General features: G+C 36.6%; 1 protein-coding gene across 6 annotated transcripts in view; it reads right to left on the reverse strand.

Annotated features, from left to right (window-relative positions):
- Positions 1-24,643, reverse strand: part of astn1 (astrotactin 1) — a 271,979-nt gene that overhangs the window by 92,621 nt on the left and 154,715 nt on the right. For all 6 annotated transcript variants that reach the window (XM_084120756.1, XM_084120760.1, XM_084120759.1 and 3 more), the window contains 2 exons: positions 6,709-6,813; positions 4,703-4,891 (listed from right to left, as the gene is read on the reverse strand). In XM_084120756.1, coding sequence (XP_083976882.1) covers positions 4,703-4,891; positions 6,709-6,813 — 294 coding nt within the window. The remainder of the gene's footprint in view (positions 1-4,702; positions 4,892-6,708; positions 6,814-24,643) is intronic.

Genomic DNA, 24,643 nt, shown 5'->3' on the forward strand with positions numbered 1-24,643 from the left:
TTGATCATCGAGTCAAATGTTATATGCTTAGTATTGCTGATGCTCAAAAAGCCATTTTGCAGGTATAGCGCAGTAAATCTTACAAGAGCATTAGACGAGACTGCAATAAAGTTTAAATACCTAGTCGACATAAAAGTTTGGAGTGAATCAATCTGATCCGTAAACTATAAAGCTCTAATAGTTTCAAAACCAAAGATGCCTTAAAAACTTGCAAATGTGTTTCTAGATGAGTATTTTAATCTGCTGAGTGGTGCTGCAGTCCAGAGTGCATCTTCACTGATAAATTAACAAATAACCTCAGTCCATTCTACTCTTGCAGACACAGTATACAGGCGATGCTCATATCAGTCGAATGCACATTATGACCGCAGAGAGAAAGATATCTAATTCAAAAGAGAGGGAGTCATTATCTCAAACACATTATCTATTAAAGATGACTTTCAAACTGGATTGATGCTCTTTTTGATGGTATGATTCGAAAATTTCAATTTGCCTCTTCAAATTATAACCATACACACAAACGCTCTTTCAAACACACTCTCAAAAAATAGTAAAAAAAAAAAACATAAATAAATCAATTAATTAATTAGGGATTTTCTGTACTGAAAAAAAAAAAAAAAAAAACAAAAACTCATAGCAGTAACTCAAAGCCTTTCATAAATGTTTGACATTCCCAAATGAAATACCAATTAGTATGTTTCACATCATTTTTGCTGAGGCAGCATTCCAATATTTTAATTTCCTTCAGCCAATTTGTGAATATTCATAAGCTTTGTGGTAGACATTTCCCCCTAAACATTCAAAAATGATTAGGTGGCACACTTTAGTTGCGGAAGGTTTGTGCTATTTGGGGCAATATGGTTTACCAGAGTCTCCAGAGAGCTCATTATCCATATCCAAAGAGCAGGACCTTTAGCTGAGTCACAGGGGGTATTAAAACCCTGCCCTGTGTCTGTTCTTATTCTCACAGTAGTCCACAAGCAGCTGCCTAACACCCAGCGTATGGATTCACCTGCATTCTCAGAGTCAGTTGCATGGACTCGGAGGGTCATGATCGCAGATCTCCACTCATTTGTGGCACACGTGTAAATGTCATTGAATGATATAAATTGAAAAAAAAAAAAAAAAAAAAAAAAAAATTAGGGCAGAAATGCTGGTTTCAGCTCTACATTTAACGCCATGATAGCATGTCTATGTCAGAGGCTGACAAAATGAAGAATAATGGAGTTAAGTAGGCAGGGAAACTGATTTAAAACCATCTGTCATAGAGCTAACATTTTTGTGTATTGCAAGGTGATGTCCTTGGGAAGAAGGCAACGTGGTTGATTCGACCAAGGGAAACAAGTTACTAGGCCGAAACAGCAGCTATAGGAGGGCCATTATTTATCTGACTTTATCTAAGATACCAAAACTACCGGTGTGAAGGTGGATGGCTTTGAATGTCTCTGTTTCAACAAAAATATAAGCATTTCAAATGTTCGTCAATTTACATTTGCAGGCGTTGTGCTACTTGCGAATTGACAAACAGTCTGAGGTGATGTAGAATTGGGCTGGTAACCAAAAGGCTGTAGTCTAGGTAGTACAAATAAATGCTGAAAAGTTCGAAACAAACTCTGTCATCATTTGTAACATTACTGTAGAACTCAGAAGAATTAATTCTGAAGAACACCCAAAACAACATTGGACACCATTGACTCATTGTAAAAAACAAAAAAAAACAAAACAAAAAAAACAAACACCTCTAAGATATTTTTCGAAATATCTTCTTTCATGTTCCAAATAAAACATGAAAGTAATACAGGTTTGGAACAACATGAAGGTGAGTAAATGTTGAGAGAACTTTTATTTTTGGGTGAACAGGGAACATGTGCTCAATATGTACTGTAAATACACAAGGTTTTCTGTCATTTTTGTATACTGTCTCTAAGTACATTGTGTCCACAAGGACTTTTTATCAAATAGATAACGTGGTGATAACTTTGATCTTAAACACTTTACCTGAGTTTGGATGACAGAATGAATTATATTTTAATGTTAAGTTATATTGAGAGCATTAAACACACCCATAATTACCGGATAGGATGGGATGGATGGCAGAAAGCGAGTAGATTTGTTCTAAAGATAAATCAGCTCTTAAAACAAGGTCATGCACATTAGCAGGGTGATTGAATATAATTAATTGAAGACATCATGAAGAAAAGAAATAGAGCTGAAGATGTGCCAGTGTTTAGGGTCATTTTTTTTTTCAATTTAGAAAAGAATTGTGCACCCAAAAATGAATATTTGGTCATCATTTATCTTATGTTGTTCTTGTACATGCAGTATGCAAAAACCTGTGCAAATATGGTGTTTTTATGGTGTTTAAGGTGTTTTTGCATACAGCACATCAATCATCCAATTTATATTGTATCAGGATGTTAACCAACAAAAGCAAAAAAATAAATAAAAATAATGTATAGAATAGAGAGAAAAAAAGTTTTATGTACATTTTGCTGGCGTCCAGTGTTGAAACATGAAGTGCAACTAATTGCTACTTGCCCTTTTTTATGATAGCCTAATTAGTGGTTAAATGTATTTTATACAATGTTTGGATGTTGTTTGGATATATGCCTCATGATTTAATGCAAAATAAATGGGAATATTATATCAGTGTGTAGTTTTTCCCCCTACTTATTTGTAGGAATGATCAAATCCCACAATGTGTGATCTCTGAACTATCACCATTGTGCCCTTGAGCAAGGCACTTAACCTCAGGTTGCTCCAGTGTAATAATAAGCGTACTATCCAAAGTTGCTTTGCATAAATTGTCAGCTAAATGATAAATTAGAGCAACATTAATGCATAACTTGTTCCCCCAGCTGAAAAGACCGACATACATTTCCATTCTTGTCCAGGCTGGTCTATGCTTGTTAGTGGTGAGCTGGTGAAACTAGTCTGGTGAGCTAGTCTTGCTGGTTAAGGTACAGTTGTTAAGAAGTTTAGTAGTGACAACAGCCCACCAAAAATCACATTCAAAGCACAACTGAGAAGAAAATTGTATTGCAATTGTCTCTGCATATTATTAAGGCACTGAAGAAGGTAATGTTGTGACTGAAATGTTTGCATTCCTCAGTAAAGCTGTTTTTTTATTTAACTTTTTCGTTTTTTTTTTTTTTTCACCTTCATATTGAGTAGACCTTTGTGCAAATTTGTGCCTTGCCTATATGAATTTTTTTTTTTGTCTTCAGGAATTAAAAAACAAACAAACAATTAAATAAATAAATAAAATTAGTGTATAGCGCAGCTCACATAGTTTGGTATTGGAAGTATTTAATGAGAACTGTTTGAGTTCATATACAAATCTCTTCTTCTGAGTGACTTTTGACTTGACAAATTTGATCAACTATGTTAGTCTTTTTTTAGCAGGATCATTACTGTTACCACATGGCCATTAGTACCACAAAAAGCTTTTAGCAGAACAATGGAGTACACTTCCCCAATGACTGGGTGATTATCACACTGCAGAGCACCCACAACTTTCATTTTGTTGTCATTCACCTTGTTCTCATCCCCTTTACCTTGTGTTTTTATTAGAAGAGTACAGTTCGAGTCCTCTAGCATGCCTTGTAGGACGACCTTAGTGCTTATTTCACGCTTTCTGAAGAAATGCCTGTGTATCACAATGCATTTTTTTTTCATGTTCACACCACTGCTTTTTCATGAATGCCCAAGGCCACGTTGTCAATATACTAGACATAAGCATAGAAACCTAAAACCTTCATGGCTGAGTCACTCTATAGACTGTCTAGCCCATCTCCAGAGATGCTTTGTCTGTTAACGTCACTCTTGTGTTTTCTCTCCAGATAAGTTCCATCCTAACCGACCTTGTACATATATATGGGCTCAGCTGAGTGGAGCTGAAGCATAAAAACTAGGTGAGCCTGCCCAGGGGCCTCCTGAGTACAGAGCAGCGCTGGCCTGCATTCAGCTTTAGCCAGCCAGCCAGCCTTCTCACATCTGCCCTTGCCCCTTTTTATTGGCTGAACAGATGTGACCAACCTCCCATGGGCTGTGTTGAGTTTTACTTCCTCAGCTCCTGTCCACATCCTCTCCAAAATTTATTCTAAATTTATCCATAGTTTATTCTGACAAAACCATAATTTGGGTGCACTGGGCCAAACGACTATCTGCATATTTAGACAATAGTCTTTTTTTTTTATTTTATGACTGTTCCAGTATTATTATTTGATTCATTTTTTTATATATTTTTTAGATATTTTAATATTTTTGCTCTGTTTATCACCATAATTATTTTTTTTTCAGAAAAAGGTTTATCTCATAAAATAAAAAGGTGCATCATAAAGCATAAAAACAATGGGTCTCATTCACTACCCATGGGTAACCATGAGTAAAACCAATGTGTCTTCATGCGGAAAACAAGATTTATCAATAAGATAACACTTACATTTGTTCTACATTTAGGATGACATTTATAACTAACTCAAATGTTACATAAAGAACATGAACAATTTAATAATGCATATTGTAGGGTAACTTGTTATAAATAAATAACTTTACAATTAGTCTTAAAATTAAAAATATAACTTTTTTTTTTTTTTTGCACAGTATGAACCTTCATTATAAGGGAATGAGATGCAATATGAATAATATAATCTAAACCAGAAAATTAAATCTTTTAAATTAATATATTTGTTTAGCTTACCTTTGCTGATATCCTGATATTCCAACCACAGCTGACGTTGGACTTGCTTGTTGGGATACCATATGGTACAGGATTCCTCAAAGCCATACACTGCCTCCTGGATAAAATGGTTGCCAAACTCCTTTAAAATGGACACAAAGTCACTGCGCAGGGTAGCCCCATCCAGTGAATGAATTGCTGAACTGAAAGCTGAAGTAGAAAGGTAAAAGAAGGAGGCTTCAGAGAATCGCATTAAACTTTAAATTCAATTTCACATCTCAATTAAAAGCAGAAGCTGTATAATAGACCAAACAAGAGAAAAGATTCCAAATGAATTGAGATGTGATGAAGATTTCAAAGCTTAACAAATAAATGTTGATTTTCAGTGCAGCTACAATTTGAAGTATTCAAAGCATTATTGCCAAATGGTGATTTTTAATACAGTTACACACACTACAGTGCAGTTACAATGACAAAGCAAAGAATGTGGGAAGAGAAAGAGTGAAAACATGATCTGTCAGTGTGCTGAGTTAAATGCTATCTGGGGAAACAAAGGAAGGATAAACAACAAGGCCTGTAGAGGTATTGAGTGCTTTTGTGTAGGTTGATGTCTGACCTTTTAAAAACTTGTACTGCTTTTTTTCAACACAGAATATACATCATAAAATTAAATGTAAGCTTTTAGTCATAGAATTTTAATTTCCCTGCGGTACTTTAGAATATAAAGTACTTGTTTGCATGCACTTTTGCAAAAGTATTGAAGACCTCTGAAAATGTTGGTAGACAGCAGAACTCAGTGGTTTGCAAGTTAACAAAACATGTTATTAATTTAATAGAAATGTTTCATGTGGGTATTTGAAGAATGGTCCAATATTTCATCACAATGACTGAATGACAAATGTTGGCCAATAATTTTGGGAAAATAAGGCATTTGCCATATTCAGTTTTCTCTCACAACCTCCATGCCCAGGTTTGTAAAATGACCTAAAGTGATAAGATGCAGAAAAGGCAGGGTAAAAAAGTGGTAAGAATCAGAATTTTAAATGCAAAAAAACCCACTTCTCAGTCATATGAAAAATGAATCCTTTAATGGTAATGTGATGAGAAGAGAGGGGAACTGGTGCAAGCAATAAAAATAAAATTTTAAAGGCCAGTCAGGCCATTCATTAATACAGAGTATTCTTTTAGAACTGCACTTGGGATCTGACATCTGCTCATTAAATATACAGTGTTCCTTAAACAAATGAAGCAAATGCCCTTGCAGTGAAAATATGAGGCCAAAATAAAACTAAAGTGCCAAAAACAAAAACTGTGTAACAATGCCAAATTTATCCATCTTTGAAGGTTGCTTTTTGTCTTCTTTGACGCCAAATTGTGTAATTTCTGCACCACTAGCGTCACAGAATTGGAAAAAATAAAGAATGTTCTCAAACTGGTTTCCTGAACATTCCACCAATCTGGCACTGATTGGTCAAAAATATAGTCCCACCCCCAAACTCACACCATTGGTTGAGTCAATGTTGCTGTTTCAGAATGCTTAAACAGAGTAATGTTTTGATACCAACAGGTGACTTTCTTTTGGTTCTCTCTTAATATTAAGCTAGGATAGTAAAAAAAAAAAAAAAAACTAACTTCAGCTTTAAGTCCCCTGGTTTTAAACACACTCACCATCTGGGATCAACAAAGCACTGAGAACTGCCTTTTACACCAGCAGGCAGCCATATTTGTTGGTATTGAGTTTTGCTTCACTACCCACCCAGCACAACTGACCTGTCACAGTGAGGGCTCCATAGTGAGATCACTCCATTCTATCAGACCAAAAAAAGTTATGGCCAGCTAGCCTGAAACCTCTTCCTAACCACACAATGTACTGTAAGCTTAGGCCAGTCTATATATATATATATATATATATATATATATATATATATATATATATATATATATATATATATATATATATTTTTTTTTTTTTTTTATTAAATACTTGATCAATATAAATTAATGGAAGAAGAGTGAGGGTGTTTTACCTTGAGAGAGGGTCCACTGATTGAGCTTCACATGGTACATAATGGATCGTAGCTTCCAGTGCTGAACCAGTGGGTAACCTGTAACCTCACTGTAGTTTACCATTCCTAAAATATACAGAGGGCGAGAAACAATCATATTTAAAAAAAACAAAAACAAATATAAGACCCAATTTAAAACCCAAAGCAATTGACGAGTTCATGGATCTCAAACAGTAAGTGGAGAGTGATATATAGAAGAGATTGCCCCTTGTTTGTCAATATTTTGGGCTTGTTGTATTGGAAAAACAAGATTGAAAGTTTTAAGTGCATTTATCTGTGTTTTTGTGTACTTTTAGGAGTGCACAAGCATACAAATAGCCTCAAAGCTAACACAGATGGACTAAAGCCCACAAAACTTAAATTATGATAACACTGGGTATTAAAAAATAAAATGTAAATTTACAAAACTAAATTATATGATGACAGCAGGATTTTGCTTGGGTTCTGCTTTGTGTTGTGTTGATAGTTGATGTAGAATAAATGTATGACTGTGAATTCCTAAATACACTGACAATCCCAGTATGAAATGATTTTTAAAATAGTGTTTGCTAATTCTAACTTTGCTCAGTTAGGTACTTTATCTAAACAGTTTTTCTGTCAATTCAAAAATGAGTTTGGAAAATGAAAGCACTGACTTGAAACAAAAAAAATAATGCAGGATTTCTGATACATTTCTACACACTGTGAATAAACCACACTTGTTAATATTGCTGGATTATCTTAAAGTATGAAAAATAAAATTTAATCGATGGTTATTTCAGAAGATTACAGTGATTCCTAGAAAATCCTTACCATAGAGGATAATCATTGTATTATTAATAGAAGACAAAATAGCTCAGCATATTTGTGTAAATGAAATCCATTGTGCCATTTTTCATTTATCTTCCAACTCTTTTTTTAACATACTTTTTTCACTTTTCTACCGGTAGTTACCCTGTGAGCTAGAATCCCAAATATCGCCATATGTTGAGCGGGCGGTGTAATCAATCATCTCGTCTCCTACAGCAACTGTCAGCCGTGCCTTGACATCTAGGGAATACACAGCCATGTCTCAATTTAACCCCACCTTAATATATAGCACATCTGGCTGATCGCACAAAATCAAAGCATATCTGCTCTGCAACATTCTGGCTAGGCATTAGAGCAAATTCCTTCCTAAACTTGATCTGCCGTATCTTTAAAACAATAACCCTTCTGTTCTGTCTATAAAAATTAATTCCTCTTGACATTATGTATTTACTCCGCCAAATCATTATAGACCAGTGCTAACATAGCAATAATGGATTTGCAGAAATATCCATTATATTTGTAAGCTGTTGATAGGAAGGATCTCATTATAAAACAAGCACAGGTTTTGGGGACAGATGCAGGGGTTAAAGTGGGCCTGCGTTCCGGCACCTCAGATAAATTAATAAATAAATTGATTCAAATCAAATCAAATCATTCTCATCAAATTCAATGATTCTCATCATTCATCAAATCAAAACATAATATCACCCCCTGGTCCCGCCTTCACAAACACGCTTCCCGACGTTATGTTCTCAGTCACAGTTCTCCTGTCTGATTTAAATGCATCTACACCTATGATCTACACCGGTTCACGCATACAGACAAAGCCATTCCTCCCTCCCACTGAACGCCAGCGATTACTAATGCGTGAAATGCACTCACGGTGGTTGCACTCATTCGTTTAAGTTTGTTTTCCCTTGTATTATATTTTTTTATTATTATATTATATATTATATTTATATATTTATATGCTTTGACGCGTTTCCACAGCGCACAGTCTGCCATTTTCACCAAATGCGTTAAACGTAGACTATAATTTGTATTATTAAACAGACGTTTTCAAATTCCAAAGCTTGTAGAAGGTTCCTATTGGCAATACTGACTTAGGCTACAGCTTTCCAGGTAGCCTTGAGTAAATTAACTTGTCTAAGAAAATGATTCATAAAACATAAATATCAGTTGAGCCTTTGTTTACTTTCTTCACTGACACAGACGAAAATGAAAAGACTATCAGTCAAAGTTCAGCTTTAGGAGGGGAAGAAATAGGGCAGGAAAAGGAGACTGAGAGAAAAAGAAAGATGAAGATGAGGAGAGAGCAGGTATTGACAAATAATCTAATGACAAGGTTTTAAAGCTATTTCTTATCAACTTTTTCGGCCTTCAAAAGCCTTAAATTGCACATTTGTAGGTCAGAGAAATACAAATTTTCTTGGGGGAGCATGACCCCGACCCCCCCAACTACCTAACTTTTGAGTCAGTTTTGGACTTACCATTTTCATGTTTAAATATACAGTGTGTTCCATATTGTGGTGTTCAGCAATGTACTGTAGTATCGTCATTATATCAGTGTAGATGTAGATGGACCAAAATAAAATCATTAAAATATCAAGTAAATAAGTATTGTGATACTTGGTGCCACAGTAACACTCTTGTCCCAAAAAGTATTGCTATACCACGATAGGCTACTCAATATGTTGTCCCATGGTGAGTAATTTTTCACTGTTGCACCTACACAAGATTTGAGGGTTCCCCCACCTGCCAAATCCCACTTTAACCACTGGACAAAAGCACTGCATCATCAGCTCAAAGCCTTTTGTCTTAATGAGCGGGACATTCTCAGATTCTTAATGAGAAAGTCAGACAATGAGTGCGTTTACATGTGCATGCTAACATAGGCTACTCGATAACCTGACAAAGTGTAAGGTCATATAAACATCTGAAATGGTGTAAGGGACTGTTCGTTTTTTATTTAAGGGGCCACCGGAGGAGTTTTGAGATCAAAAAAGACATGACCCTCCCTTCGCCAGCAATAATTTTTTCTATGACCCTCCAAAATGATTGTGAAAAAAGGCATGACCCTCCCCGATAATTTATTGATTAGCCTACTTCTGTACTGGTTTGCGCTTGGCGAAGATGTTCAGCCATTGTTTTGTTAAACTCATAAACTCTTGCTTTCTCATCTTACTAGGGCTGTAATGATAGACCAAACCTACGATTCGGTTCACGATTTTTGATTTTAGATCAGAAAAAAATCATGTTTTCGGTACTGATGCAGTGTGACTCGTTCAACATGTGGGTGGCCCTGCCAACAAAGCATCTAAAAGCTGTCACAAAGAACCGGCAAAAGTAATGATTATTAATATGTCACATATAGCAAGGAGACATTTTAATTGTTTATTAATAGGCCTAAACAAGTGTTTTCTGTGTCGACTGCAAAGATGAAGTTGACGATGCGTCGCGATCTCAGAACGCGCCAGAGAGAAATGTACATTTCATATCAGAAAGCAGTCTGTTTTCCTTCATTTTGAATTGTTCTGTTTAAAAGTAGACATTTCAAGCTTTCTATATATTTCTCAGGTCTGTTTCGGTTCATTTATGAGACGAGTCCAGTTCACTCGCCCGCGCCTCCGTGTCATGATTATCTGTTTTCTACTATATTTACTTCTTATTTATTAAATCCAGATGAAACATTGATTAAAATTAAGATACAATTAATAAAAAAACGAAATTCACTTTAAAGAAAGGTTTTGTGCTTTCTGTTTGAGGTCTCTGTGAAATTTCGCTTTCAGAGCAGTCATGTCCGTAATGGCGTAACATTGTTTTTTTTTTTTTTTTTTTTTTTTCACATAAATGCAAACACGAAAAATAAAATAAAAATAATATTTTATGTTCTGTGGAGGCCGATCTTTATTCATCCGGTGGGTATATATCTTTTGGTTTGCACAGTGTAATTTATAGAATTACTAAAAAATATTTTGCCACCTAAAAGTTAAAGATTTTTTGTGTCACGTCACATGTGTATTTCCCTCATATTAAATATAAAACGCATGTGTAGACTGATATTTTTCTAATGTCTTGACTCCTTTCAGATGTTTCAAAATATTGGTATTAAATGCATTTTCTGAGAATTTATATTTCAAGTTTTGACTGCAAATGTCACGTCCATAACACTGGAATCGCCCAATTTTAACGAATTTATCCTCAACTAGTTTTTGTGGTGTAGGTCTACATATTTTATTATGTTAACTTAAATAATACTAATAGTAATTTAAAGATGTGGTAGCCCTACATCTTACACATCGTGGAAACAAAATAAGAATGGAAACTAAAATATGGTAGTATCGCGCTACAGCGCACATTCTATCAGCTGCAGTTCCAACACTATCTCCCCAATACTGTAAAACTCGACGTACGTTGACATCACATGTTAATGCAGCGGTAGAGTTACACTCAGAGGACATTGTGCACTTATTCACAATCACAAAAGTTCATTATTTGCTCGTGCTTTAAAGCTTTGCCGGGTAAACATTTCTTTGGCATTCTGTTCTGACATGATGCACTTTTTCTGAGCGCGAACTGAGGTGCACACGCGCACTGTCAAACAGCGCCAAACTGGATTTTTGTTGGGTCAGACCCATCTGATATCGATGGGGGGCTAATAACGCGAGGTCAACATGGAGCTAAATGGAAAAAATAGCACCAAACAAGCCACTTTGAAATGTTGCTATTTTCATGAATATAAAAGTTGGGTGACCCTCCACCTAGACTAAAAAAAGTTGGATGACCCTCCCCTCAACAAAGAATAAAAAGACATGACCCTCCCCTATTTTCCTCCGGTGGCCCCTTCCATAAATACCGAACGGTCCCTAAACCCAATTGGCACACATTTTGGCCTTTTCATGAGGCACACATGGTTTAAAACAAAATATAAAAGTAATAAAAACGTGTAGGTTAGCATGCTAATCTATTAGCAATATGCTAATATGTCATGGTAATCAGTTAGCTTGCTATACGTATATATAGATGTCCATAATATTGTGCTGGCTTATTCAAATTTTTATATTTTTGTTCCATGCACATTTTATTACTTTCTAGTTTAATCAAGTATGCATCAAACATTTATCAAAAGTAGAAAAAAGTAAAATAAATACTGTTCTATTAATATTTCTGTTCATCAAAGAATACTGAAAATCAGCATGTTAGAATGATTTCAGAAGAATCTTGTTAAATCATGTGTTATTTAAAATAATGAGGAGCATAACTATATATCATAACAAAAATCTCTCTCTCTCTCTCTCTCTCACACACAAACAGCGATATATATATATATATTAGTATCCAACCTGGAAAAAATAAAAGTCTTAATTTGAGTTATCAATTATTTATAATAAGCTTCTTTTTCTTAATTATATTGTACATGTAAACACACAAAATTCGTTTGGAACATAATACCTCAAAATCCACATGCTCCCCTGCTCTCTGGGGCAGACGGCTTTCTGACACAGAGCACAAATGTGATGAATAAGCTTCTAAATGCGCTTCTCCTGCACTATCCTCACCTTGTGCAGTTTCCACTTAAAACTATCTAAAAGAGAAACCATGCGTGCCCCTGTAGAGTGTGGCAGTGTCAGTGCGGCGCACGTCAGAGTTTGGATAAATAATAACAAGCGTCAAACGCACAGCCCCTCTTTCCTTTTTACTCTGCTAAAACCCTTGGCTTCAGAGGGCCATGTCTCATTTTTACCCCATGGGCGCCTTGCTCTCATTGTCTGACAGAATGATTAATATGACTGAACTTCACATAACAAACACAAGTTCAGAGGCTGCAGTCATCTTTGCCATTCTGCCGCGTGCCTTTGGGTGGTGGCATCATTAGTGAGGAATGATCAGGCATGTAGGCAGACAATTAAGGCCCACTCTACCATTTGAATATGAAAGTGAGCACAACAAAAACAAGCCTTAAATAAATACATACTAGTGTACATTTGTTTACAAGGGCTGAACAAATGTACACACACATATGCACACTGTCAGACATATATCAAAGGGACAAGACAAGAGAAAATCTTAATATCAAATTGTTCGCTCTCTACACTAAACAGTGGGGCGACAGCCCATAACTCATGATGGCGTGGAAGAATCTCCCTGTTTAAAATCCTCTCGCTGGGAGATTCATAGTGACAACCACTGGTAGCAGATATCATATGGCTCATGAAACCCCATTAATAGCTGTACCCCAAGTTCACGCTTGGATGAGCAGAGGAACGGATGACTACAGGGGAAATAATTGAACATTGGGACGTACCTAAAACAGTGAAGCTGACTCAATCTCAGCACACTGATAAGACTATAAACAAAACATTCCTAAAAAAAAACAAAACAAATGTTAATGTGGTAACATCTAAATGAAATAGTGTTAATAAAGTGAATACAAAAATGAGTGTAATATGAGTGAATCAACCTACATTAAGTTACAGAAACACACAAGTGATTTTTAAGTAAGCTCAGGTAACTTATTTTTTCCCTCCATTTTTTAGTGTTGGAGACACATACAGGACCAACAGCATATTTCTTCAACAGCATATATTCCCCATTTTTTTGTGTTATAAACACATACAGGACCAACAACATATTGGCAGTCAGCTGTTTGGAATAAACACAATAAACAAATTTTTTTCAAGTGGTTTCCCCAAATTCATCTGAAAATGCAACTTTTAATGACTTCTGCAGTCTCAAAATTATTCAACCCCCTGAATATAATCCCTCACAACAGATACAAATCTGCAAAACAGGTGTTGTTTCTGTGACTACAAAAGACCTGCAGCAAGACTTGGTGGCAGCTTGCACAGTAAGGTGCGTACAAAACGCAGATGGTTTCAATGCCAGAACTCCATGAATACACAACTAATGACCCAAAACCGCAAGAAAAGTCAACTCCCAATTTGCTCAAAATCATATAAATATGCCACAGAAGTTTTCTGGATTCTGTTCAGTGGAGCGATGAAACTTTTGGCCCTATGGATCAGCAAGTATGCCAGGAGGAAGATGAATAAAGCATTTGCTGAAAAGAAAACTTTGTCTCTACAGTTAAGCATGGTGGTGACTCGGTGATGCTCTGTGGCTGCTTTGCATCCTCTGGCACTGGAAACCTACAGCGTGTGGAAGGCAAAATGGATTCATCGAAGTATCAGGAAATCCTAGGAGAAAACGTCATGCCGTCAGTGAAGAAGCTGAAGCTTGGGCGTCATTGGACCTTCCAACAGGACAATGATCCCAAGCATACCTCAAATTACACCTTGGCTTGATTTCAGAAGAAGTCCTGAAAGATTCTATAGTGGCCTTCACAGTCACCTGACCTGAACCCCATAGAAAATCTCTGGAGGGATTTGAAGAAGGTGGTTGCAGCACGTAAACCGTTCTACTGAAGATACTTGCCAAGAAGGGGTTGATTTATTTTGAGACTGAATAAATCATTCAAGGTTGCATCTTTAGTTGAATTTTGGAAAACCACTTGAAACAATTGTTGTGTTGAGCTATTTCAATTACTTTTGTTTGATTTGTTCATTGCTAACAGCTGAAAGTCTGTAAATTTAGCCAATAAACCTGATTTGCAATTTTTTGATTAAACTGTATGTACAGTTGGTACTCAACCTACCACCGCCATTCCCGCGTTAAACTAAATAACATTTATAGAATAATTATGAACTTCAATGAAACAATATTGCAACATTTTGACAAATAAATTATTTGATCTGTTTTTACATTTTAATTCAGGGTGATTTACATTTAATTAGTGTAAATTACCTTGTACTTTCCTCATTGGGAAGCGCTCATACACATGATAGCTAAACATGTTTGAGTAGATCATCAATTTAACCTAAAAACCAGTTAATTGCTTAGCTGTTTCTGCAAATCATAGGAAGAAGTATTTTAACACTAAACTTACACGCTTCACCTTTAACACCTTCTTTGTGTAAAAAAAATGTAAGAATTACAAATCCCATTTTTCATTCAAGTCAGGCAACTTATTAAACCATGGATGTGAGAACTTCTGAAAGACACCAAGATATCACATTTTCAGCAGCACAAGTACACGTTAAATGAAATGACAGTTTGCAGGCTGTTATCGTGTGCTTTCAATGATGCTGTGAGGTGTAAATATGTGAAAACGCAAGTATTTTAAAATGTTTTTGGTTATTAAAGCTCCTTAGTGACATTTAAGACATATTTTGTCTTACTGACATTTACCGAACTTTAAATTAGCATACATGAAGGAAGCACACATCTGAGTGTCAAAAAGTCATGCAAACAAATTAACACTGCAAACAATTTGGCCAACAGGACACTATCCATCAAGAGGATCTATCTATTCCAAATATAGACACTCAAGGAGAAGCGGACACTTCTTAAAATATCAAGGTGACACACTTTCCCTCTCAGCCATACTGAGGGACGTCATATCAGAATCTCCAGACATCAGAGCAGATAGCAGCCTCTGTGCTGTACTGGTCACTTGGCCATATGCTGCCATTTTAATTGAGAGGGGCTTTGGGAGAGGGACTATGTGCTCCAGAATGAATCTCTGCCACTCAGACTGATGTCAGTGATTAACAAGGGTTCGCCAAACCAGCAAGACCACAGGGAGAACGGATGTTTGTCACCACCGCTGCTGTCCACATTCTTACCTAGACAGGAACCCATGCACATAAGTTCCTTCTTTCATTCAACTCATTGCCCTTGTACCTCCAGATCCCCGTAGATCCCAAAATTGGGGTGTTTGCATCGGCCACAGGCATCTGAAGGGCCACCCGTGAAGGATCCAGGGCCCATGCTGTGGCACCCACTGTATTAATTATCACATCTAATGTTGTCGGCTAATTAATTGACGTTTACAGCAGGAAATGGCTCCAGCAATTCTATGCAATTAATCAGTGTCAAAGAATAAATTAAACCCCAAATGTGATTACCATTGAGGACTACGCCCAAAACTGAATTTTAATGAGGCTTCTTTTTTTCTCACTCTGTGTATGCCACTTTGAGTTCTGTTCTCAACTGAAATTATGGATTCATTCCACACTGTTGTTGAAAACATTTTAGAGGTGGATATAGTAAAACCACACAAGTTGTGTAGATGGTTCAAATAAATGTGTATACGTGTGTACTGTATACGCTTAATAATTCCATCCACAAAAAAATGCAAAAAAGATTAATTAGGAGAGGCAATTAACACTAGACAGGTTTATTTAAGTTTGTACATTCTGTACAATGTTCACGCATAACTGGATCCAGTTTCAAAATTATAGAATACTTATCAGTGACGTTTGTTAACTGCTCAACTCTGTTTGTAACACAAGCTGGTACAATAAGTGGGACAAAAATGTCACATTGCCTTAGCAACTGCACAATATATTGTCTACAAATGGGGGCATGTAATGTAAAGAAAGTCAAAAGTCAGATTGTGAAGAACGCTTTCTCAATTACAGAGAAGACATGTGGAACAGACAAAGCTGTTTCATCCTCCAATTCATTTTGAATTTGAACTGAACAATTAGAGAAGGGTATAATTTTCTCGGCGTTTGACAACTGCAGCGTTACGGTAGACAGAAATTCCACATTTGTATATTAATAAGTGACAGATGAAGCAGACTAAACAAACAACAAACACAACATGCTGTCGTTGAAATGCATAAACAATAAATAAACAGTGAAATAAATAACAAATAAATAGTTATTTGTTAATAAACAATTAAACAATTAAATTGTTAATAAATAAACAAATAATATGACATTATATAGCAATAGGCCTATGTCACACTTCCTGCTTCCGGAACGTGGAGTAGGGATTCAGAACTTCCGGTCAACAGTATTTCTCCATAAGGATTTAGATTATCAGCCATAATGTCTAAACCATCCGAGGTAGACTGACCACGAGCTATGAGGTTGTGAAACGAAGGTTTTTGCTCCTATGGAAGCTATAAGTTTGTATGAAATCAACCTTGTTTTAAGAAAAACATGTTTTATCCGCGATCTTATGAAAAAAAACTACACTACTCACAATCCTAAGCGTAGCAGCAACGTCTGCTGATTGGTCCAACTCGCTGTTACCATAGAAACGTTTACCTTACTGGCGAACGGCCCGCCGCTGTTGTTGTAGTGTACTGGGTTGCTCTGCGTCAGGACGTAGACAGCCATACCTCAGCTTTCACGCTTTTCCACTTGAGAGTTTTCATTTACCATCCGAACCACATCGTCATATGTGACTTCAGGCAGGTTGCATAGAGATTTGGTCCAGCAGTATCTATCGGACTCCGCCATTGTAAAAAGCTAACCGGAAGAGCCGTATCCCTACTAAAAGACGTATTTTTTCGTGACATAGGCCTATTAAACATCCACAGCGAGACTCTGCGTGCTTTCTACTCAAAAGCAGAGAATTAAATATCTGTCAAAAAACTTCTGAAAAAAGTCTTACCCAAGATGAAAATAGTGTCAGACATGGAAACTTGCATGGTTTTTTTTTTGTTGAGATTTTAAAAGTTAATGCTTAACTAGAGATAAAGTTAAAGGCGAGCTTTTAACACCTTTTTATTCTTGAATGTAGTGTGCAATGGCTTTGCAATAATCAAAATGCAGTAATGTAATTTATTGTATGTCCTATTTCTGCAATAAACTGTGGAAACAAATGCAAAGACTGGCACAAAAATGCCAAATAGCACAAAATGGACGTACATGTATGGGTGGCCTAAGCATCTCAATATTTAACTTTTTTAAGTATTACGGAATTAACAATGACTTTAAGAAAAGTATGTAAGAAATTACAAAAACAAAATTCATGACGGTAGAAGACTGTAAGACTACTGAGCAGCTAAGCCAGTGGTTCTCAACCTTTTTTTGGGCCAGCGCCCCCTATCTATTATCCAGGCCTGCACAGTACCAAGACGCCTGCATTTTTGTTTATTTACTGCTAGAGCGCCAAAAGTTATGGACTGCAGCTTTCATATATATAACTAAAAAGCATGTCACTAAAAGCCAAATAACAGATTAGATTTGACTGAAAAGTGGGAATATTATTATCATAGTTTCCCAGAGAGCAAAAAAGTCATCTGAAGTAGAAATTAGCCAATATATCAGTGTATATCAGTGTTAACGAAATGCAACGGTTACAAATTTGACATCAAAATTTAATTATGTGGCTTATCTCAGCAAATCAGCGAGGAGCAGCCAAAAAATGCAACGGTTACAAATTTGACATTCAAAATTTAATTAACAACACCTGTACCGCGAACAGCCAGTCAACAAACAAGAAGCATTCTTATAAATTATTTTCAACAGAGAACATTAACAGGGAAAAAGCAGAATTATTTGTTTGAACTTTCGAATTCAAACTTTCAAAATTGATTTGAAAATTAGTGTTTTTCTGCTAATTTCTTTACTCCGGGTTGCAGAGACGTTAGTTTCAGCCGTAGTGCGCCTAAGGCATGCAAGTCCAAGCGATTGCGGTACTTAGACTGCATGTGGATGTGACAAGAATAAACACATATGAACAATTAAATTATTATTGTTTTATTAATTATTTGTAACTATTTTGAAACTATCCAAGCAGCGTTTCACGCTCAGATGTGACAGCGGAATTAATGCATTACCAAAATGTAATATATTTAAATTATCCATCAAATTGTCATTTTCTCCTTACAGGCTTGCGAGTAAACAATAATGCCTGACCAGTAAATGACTTGGTGAACAAAGAAAACATTTTGGCATTAGGCACTGGCATTAGTTAATGCCTAAAAATGTAAAAGTTTTACCCTATACATATAATTTAGTTTAATTAATTTTTTAATTCGTCGTCGGAGTGAATGGGAACATGATTTATTGAAAATATTTGAAAATATATAAATGGTTCTTAAGTCAATACTTTTTTTAATGGCTTGTCAACTTTCCATTCCTCCGCTACGTGTAGATTAAAAACTTTAAGTTGTCTTGAGAAAGCCGGACCAGATAGTTTGAAGAAGTGATTCTAGTCAGCCACCACCTGTCACGTGTCAGTGTTTGTTTGGACTTTCAGTTTGTGCTTTGATTGGCTCCTGTTCTCCTTTGTTCTTTTCCCGCCACTCCTTTGTGTCCATGGTTACTGTCATTATCAGTTCAGTTTTGTCACCTGTTTAGTCATCATTGTCATCTGTATCACCTGTGTTCTGTTAATCAGTGTTCATCTGTGTTTGTATTTAAGTTCCATCTGTTCAGTCAGTCCTTGTCCGATCTATGTCGTATTATGTGTGTGTGAACCCTCTGCCCGTCTTCTATGTACCAGTTTGATTTATATTGTGAGTAAAAGTTTGCATTGAAACTTTTGACTCTTCTTCATCTTCTTCTGCCTGCACCACACTGTGACACCACTGGATTGTTGTCAGCACGAAACACATTTTTGAACACGTGAATGCTGATTCTAGTCAGTGCTGGTCTATGACTGGAAAATAATAGAGTTGTTGCAAAAGAAACGATACATAGCTTACATGTCGCATTAAACTGGCAGATTTTAGAATATTGTAGGCAATTATTTTGCAAGTAATTACATGTTTAATCTTGTCTTGCCTGGATCTTTGGCGTAAACTCGTGAACTTTCAAAAATCCTGCTTCCAACTCCCCCCGTTGTTCTCTGAACGACCCCTGGGAGACGGTACCACCCCCGTTGAGAACCACTAAGCTAAGCTAATGTATAAAAAGATTGCTTTGCTGATGCCACGCTGATTTGGGGACTGACTGGAAATGATCCCCTGAAGGTGTGACCTCCTCTTCCAATTCGAATTACTGACAGGTCTAATAAAGTATAGATAGCATGTGAAGTTTCCCAACGCGAAGAAAACCTCCTAAAGGAGCACCTGTCATAACAAGAATAAACATGAACCGTGTTCTGTATACTGAGGCTACATTAAACAAATACTCCAGCCTTGGAAGTCATTAGAGTTTTAAATGTATTTATTTTTACTGGAAGGTATTTTATTATGCAGTTTATTGAAACATTTACAGACTGTATTGCAATTAAGCAAATAAATCAACTCATGCTAAGCTGTTTAATGTAAGCATGCATCTCATTTACAGGAGATGTAAGTCTGAATCATTATTTATGAAATATGTGCTTTCAGCTCAAAATACAGATGTGGTTTGGTCTCAGACTCCTGCAGGGAGTTTTCTTTTTCTGACTGGTCTTTTATGAATCAGACAGACATATGGACGGAGAGATAGATAGACAGACAGACAGACAGATAGACAGACAGACAGACATATGGACGGACGGACGGAGAGATAGATTCAAATTCCAATTCCAATTCATGAATAGAAAGGGAGCCAATTCTTCAACTCTGAATTGTGCACAACCTTCAAACACACTAGAGATATACAAGACATAACAGATTAAAAATAACAAGCACACAGAGTAGTAAATCACAGAATATGCAAACAAAGTTTTAAAATTCACCGCAAGGTCACATATCAACTCACACACTCCTTCTGCTAGACAGCAAAACTGTCCATGATAGAACTCAAGCAGAAATAACATACTGCCAAGCATTTAAAAGCACTGTAGATACTCATCAGTTCCACTTCTTCCTGTGTAGCGACTAGAAAACCTCATGGACTGAAACTGCAAGGTGGTATTTGCACACTTGAGCGGTGATGAAAGAAGATCCAAAAATGAAACAGGAAATCTCCAGCTCATCGATCCTGCCAGGCCATTCTTTGGGATTACAGGAACTCACACCGCAGAGCATCCACAAACGCCTAACTTGATTGGATCCATCCGATTAAATCTGGACCTTGTCACTTCTGTGCTGACTTCAAGAGCTGAATTCGGGAGATTGCCCAAGCACAGCTAATTCTTAAGAAGCGGTGAGAAATCCATGTGTCAGCCATTTCAGTCAACTCTCCGCAGCCTCCTTTGTGTTTGATGATCAATGGCATCTATTCATCCTTTGCTCACCGCCCAGTACCTGCCCAGCAGGCTGTAGCACCTGTGGTGTTTTTGCATCATATAATGTGTGTTTTAAAGTGAATTCTTTTAGCATTTTCATTTCGATTGCCATGAAACTGTGCCGGCGTGCGCGCACCTTCGAACGAATCCCCAGGCGAATTGTATGTCACAAAGACAAGTGTTGCTTAACCCGGACACCCCCACCCTCAAAGAATCTCCATCTGTGGCCATGAATGCGAGTCACCATATGCATCAGGAGGCAGAGATGATTTCCCTCCTTTCTTTCGTTCTTTCTTTCAGCAGGAAATCTGCTTAGTGCCAATGTGCTTTCTACCTGCATTCCAATTAAATCAAGATGTATTTGCCTTTCAAAGCTTCTCGGCCTTCTTCCTTTCCCATTGGAATAATTGATGGAGTCCTCCGGTCCTATGATGAATGACTTCCAACCCAGAGATGAATAGAAAGATGAATGCATTGCCCTGAGAGGGTTGGGAGGAACGGCTCCAAGAGTGCTGACATAGTGACAAATACACTGACCGTCGCACCAACTTGCCCAAATCAGCAAGGGAGGGTGGCAGAGGCCTGACAACTTCAACAACTGCTCGGGTATGTGCCACTTGCCCATACCGTACCCAATTACCTGAGCTAGTGACTAATTTAACCTCAGGTGAGTTTCAGAACTGACGCCTCGAGACAGTCGAGGGAAAAACACAGCGATGATGTATTAAGGGCATGGGCGAGAAACAAAAGCTTTTCTTAAAACAGGAGTTTAAACATTTTTTACCCCACTTCTCAAATGCTGCCGCAAAGAACATTGCAACAGAGTTGCAATGCGCAACAAGAAAGAAACATTTCATTTAAAACGTCACTAGCTATGTTTCCATCCAAATTGCAAATTGGAATATTGCATAAAACATTTGCAAAAAAAGCACCGTTTCCATCCCATGCGTTTAAGATAACAAAATTGTCACTCCCTAGGAAATTGGCACAAAATATCTGTATTAAAATGGAAGTTGCTGCAGTTGGGGGAAGCCACTGTGGCTCTTTTTTCATACATCATAAATTACTTTCACCTCAGAGCACGCAGACGAAACGCAATAAACGCTGCCATGTTATCTTGCGCCATGTTATCTTGCGCTGCGTCACAAATTCGCAATCATGTGACAGTTCTGGGAGGTAATAATACCCAACAGACTTTGGCTCAGGCATTTCAAAATGACCAAACCAACATTTGAGATGGTCAGCAATGAAATTGGTCTGCTGGTTAGTCCAGTTATCCAATCACATCCTTGCTGATGCAAGGTTTGTTGAGCATCCAGGGATTTATTCAGTAAATGTGTTTCCATCGTAGTTTATGTGCATGTCTTCGAATCGTATAAAAAAAATTATTCACCTCAATTGACTGCATACATTTTTTATGCACATTTTAAAAATAATCTCATTAACCAAAAATCTGATGGAAACATAGCTACTGTTAGACTAGGTACAAAAAAAAAGAGATACATGAAGTCCTGTGATTTCACGCATATATTACTACTTTTGAATGATAGTGTGTATTAACCAATCAGAAACATTTGTTTGCAAATGTTTAAGACTACTGTTTTCATATCATTAGCACAGTAGAACTTAATTTAAGAATAATTCACCCAAAGATTAAAATTCTGTCATTTTTTACTCACCCTCATGTCATTTCAGTCTGGTATGACTTTCCTTGAAACATTCTCCAAAATATCTTCTTTTGTGTTCCCAAGAATAAAGAGTCACACAGGTTTGAAACAACTTTATGCTACCATGCCTTATTCTGTCCTTCTTTTCAATTCCCATTCACTATATATTTACATTTACTATAACAGTCTCGTGAAGTACAAAAACAATGTACTTTACGTATGACAACAAAAAGAGTTTTACTTGACTTGACTTGAATGAATGGTGGTGATGGTGAGAGGACTCAAGATGTGCACTCCGAAGAGCTTTCTATGGTTGTAATTAAAAGTCTTAACACACGTGTCTAATATGACTAATGAATCGTGTATTAGGCATAATTTGCAGTTCTTGCAATAGAGGATCTTGGAGAGCATCAGGTGCAGGGGGGATGAGTGTGAAAGGTTGGAGTGCTTCATACTGAACCACCTGCTTCATATGCCTCCCTTCCAGGCCTGCAGCACGTCACACTGTAATAGATAAATAACCTCAAGCATGACTGACAGAGGATGACTCTTCCAGATTACCCATTTTAATCTTCCAGCAAGAATCCAATATGACCTCTCATAAGTCTCACCTGATGCCATGACCATTAGGTCTAAAGACCAGCTATGTCAACCATTGTTTCTTTGAGCGAAAGCACCTGCACCCTCCAGTAGCTCAGGCAATATTACAGACCCACACCAGACCATTTCATACACTTATGACCTTTAGCCTGGATTAAAAATTGGAGTTGAATGGTGGTTGGGGAATCAAGTTGGCCATAATAAAATTGCTGTAAAATGTGATAAATGCCAGCCATTTCTTGTTTAATTTTAGCACAGGTCAAAACTAGATGTGCTACTCTAGGATTAGCAGTTTAAAGTGTTCATTTATTCTAATTAAAAATGTGTTTAAAAAATAATACATTTATTCACGCTGCCTAATCTGCAAAAATGTAAAAAAATAAAAATAAATGTTTTTGTCATTTTTCCATTAAACGTCCTTAAATCAAGATAAATTTACTTGAGAAGGAAAGTTTTGTCAGATAGTAAGACTTATACATACTTAATTAAGACAATACATACTTTCATATTGTTACAGTTATTAAGTTAACTTATTAAGTCTTCTTTGTTACGTTTTTTTTTAAGAAGTTACTAAAAAAAAGGTTTATTATTCCATCATCTCCTTGTCAAATTGTTATTGCTTGTGTTAATCATACACCTCACTAAGTTAATCTTAATTAAAAAATAACTAATAAAAGCAAAATGATTAACAGAATTTTTTTCTTTTTTTTTGCAATGTACCTATACATATATATATATTTTTTTTGTACGAGCAACATTTCAGAGCAATGAAAGTTTGAAGTACTCTTGAAAAATATGCTGGCCAAAACACTGTCTGCCTAAACTCAGCTGATAATCAATAGCAAATGGATTTTTGTGGACTATAGGCCACTGACAGGCTTGTTCAATAAAAAAGAAACACATATTATTGACTATTGTCACGGTTTGGTTTTGTTTTGTTTCATGTTCTTGTTTCATGTCTGTCATGTGATCCCCTGTTATACTCATGTGATCCTGCCATGTGTTCCCAATGTGAATGTGTCATGTTGTCATTGGATTATTGTCTTGATTCTTCACTGGTGTCCCTTGTCTAGTCATTAGTCTTTTGTATTTAAGCCCTCATGTTTGCCATGTGTTTTGTCAAGCATTGTTTCACTGTAACCACTATTGGTAAGCTTCACGTCCATGTTACCGTTTTTGTTTTGAGTGCCATCAAAATCTTGATCTTGTTTTTGGATATTAAATAAATACTGCACTTCAAACAGGTTCTTCAAACTTGCCATCAGTGGGCTTACTTACAACTACTCACTATGTCACTTTTAAGAATGTCTATTCCGTGCTTTACTGTCTTTGAATTATCATTTGTAAGCTTTTCTCATCAAGTGCCGATACATGCAATTTTCATTTTTAATCAGCATATTATGTAATTCCATTTTTTTTTTTATTGATTGAAAAAACAATCTAATAACAAGTCTAATATATGCCAGGAACATCTAAAGTAGAAAATCAGTCTAGATTTTTCAACCATGCATAAAGTATAGAATGCTTCAGATCTAATCAGGAACTTATGACAAGATATACAAGAAAAGATACATGCTGAAACTAGCAACAGCAGCCAGATGAAGAAAAAAATAAACAAGCACATAATATTTCTATTTTGTTTGGCCTTTCCTGCTGTTAATTTTACATCAGACCTTAAGGACTATAATCCTTCATTATTTGGCAGTCTGATATGAGTGGCCAAAGCGAGAGGGAACGAGTATGATGAAAGATGCAGCATTCTGAAGCCTCATTTGACATGACAGGATTTCACCTCTCCCCCTTTTCTTTCTCATTAACAGGAGCATAAAAGTTGCCCCCCCCACCCCCCCACAGTATTTAGGGTAAGGAGCTGCCG

Source organism: Abramis brama (assembly GCF_963993115.1).
Source record: "Abramis brama genome assembly, chromosome: 7".
Taxonomy (NCBI): Eukaryota; Metazoa; Chordata; class Actinopteri; order Cypriniformes; family Leuciscidae; genus Abramis; species Abramis brama.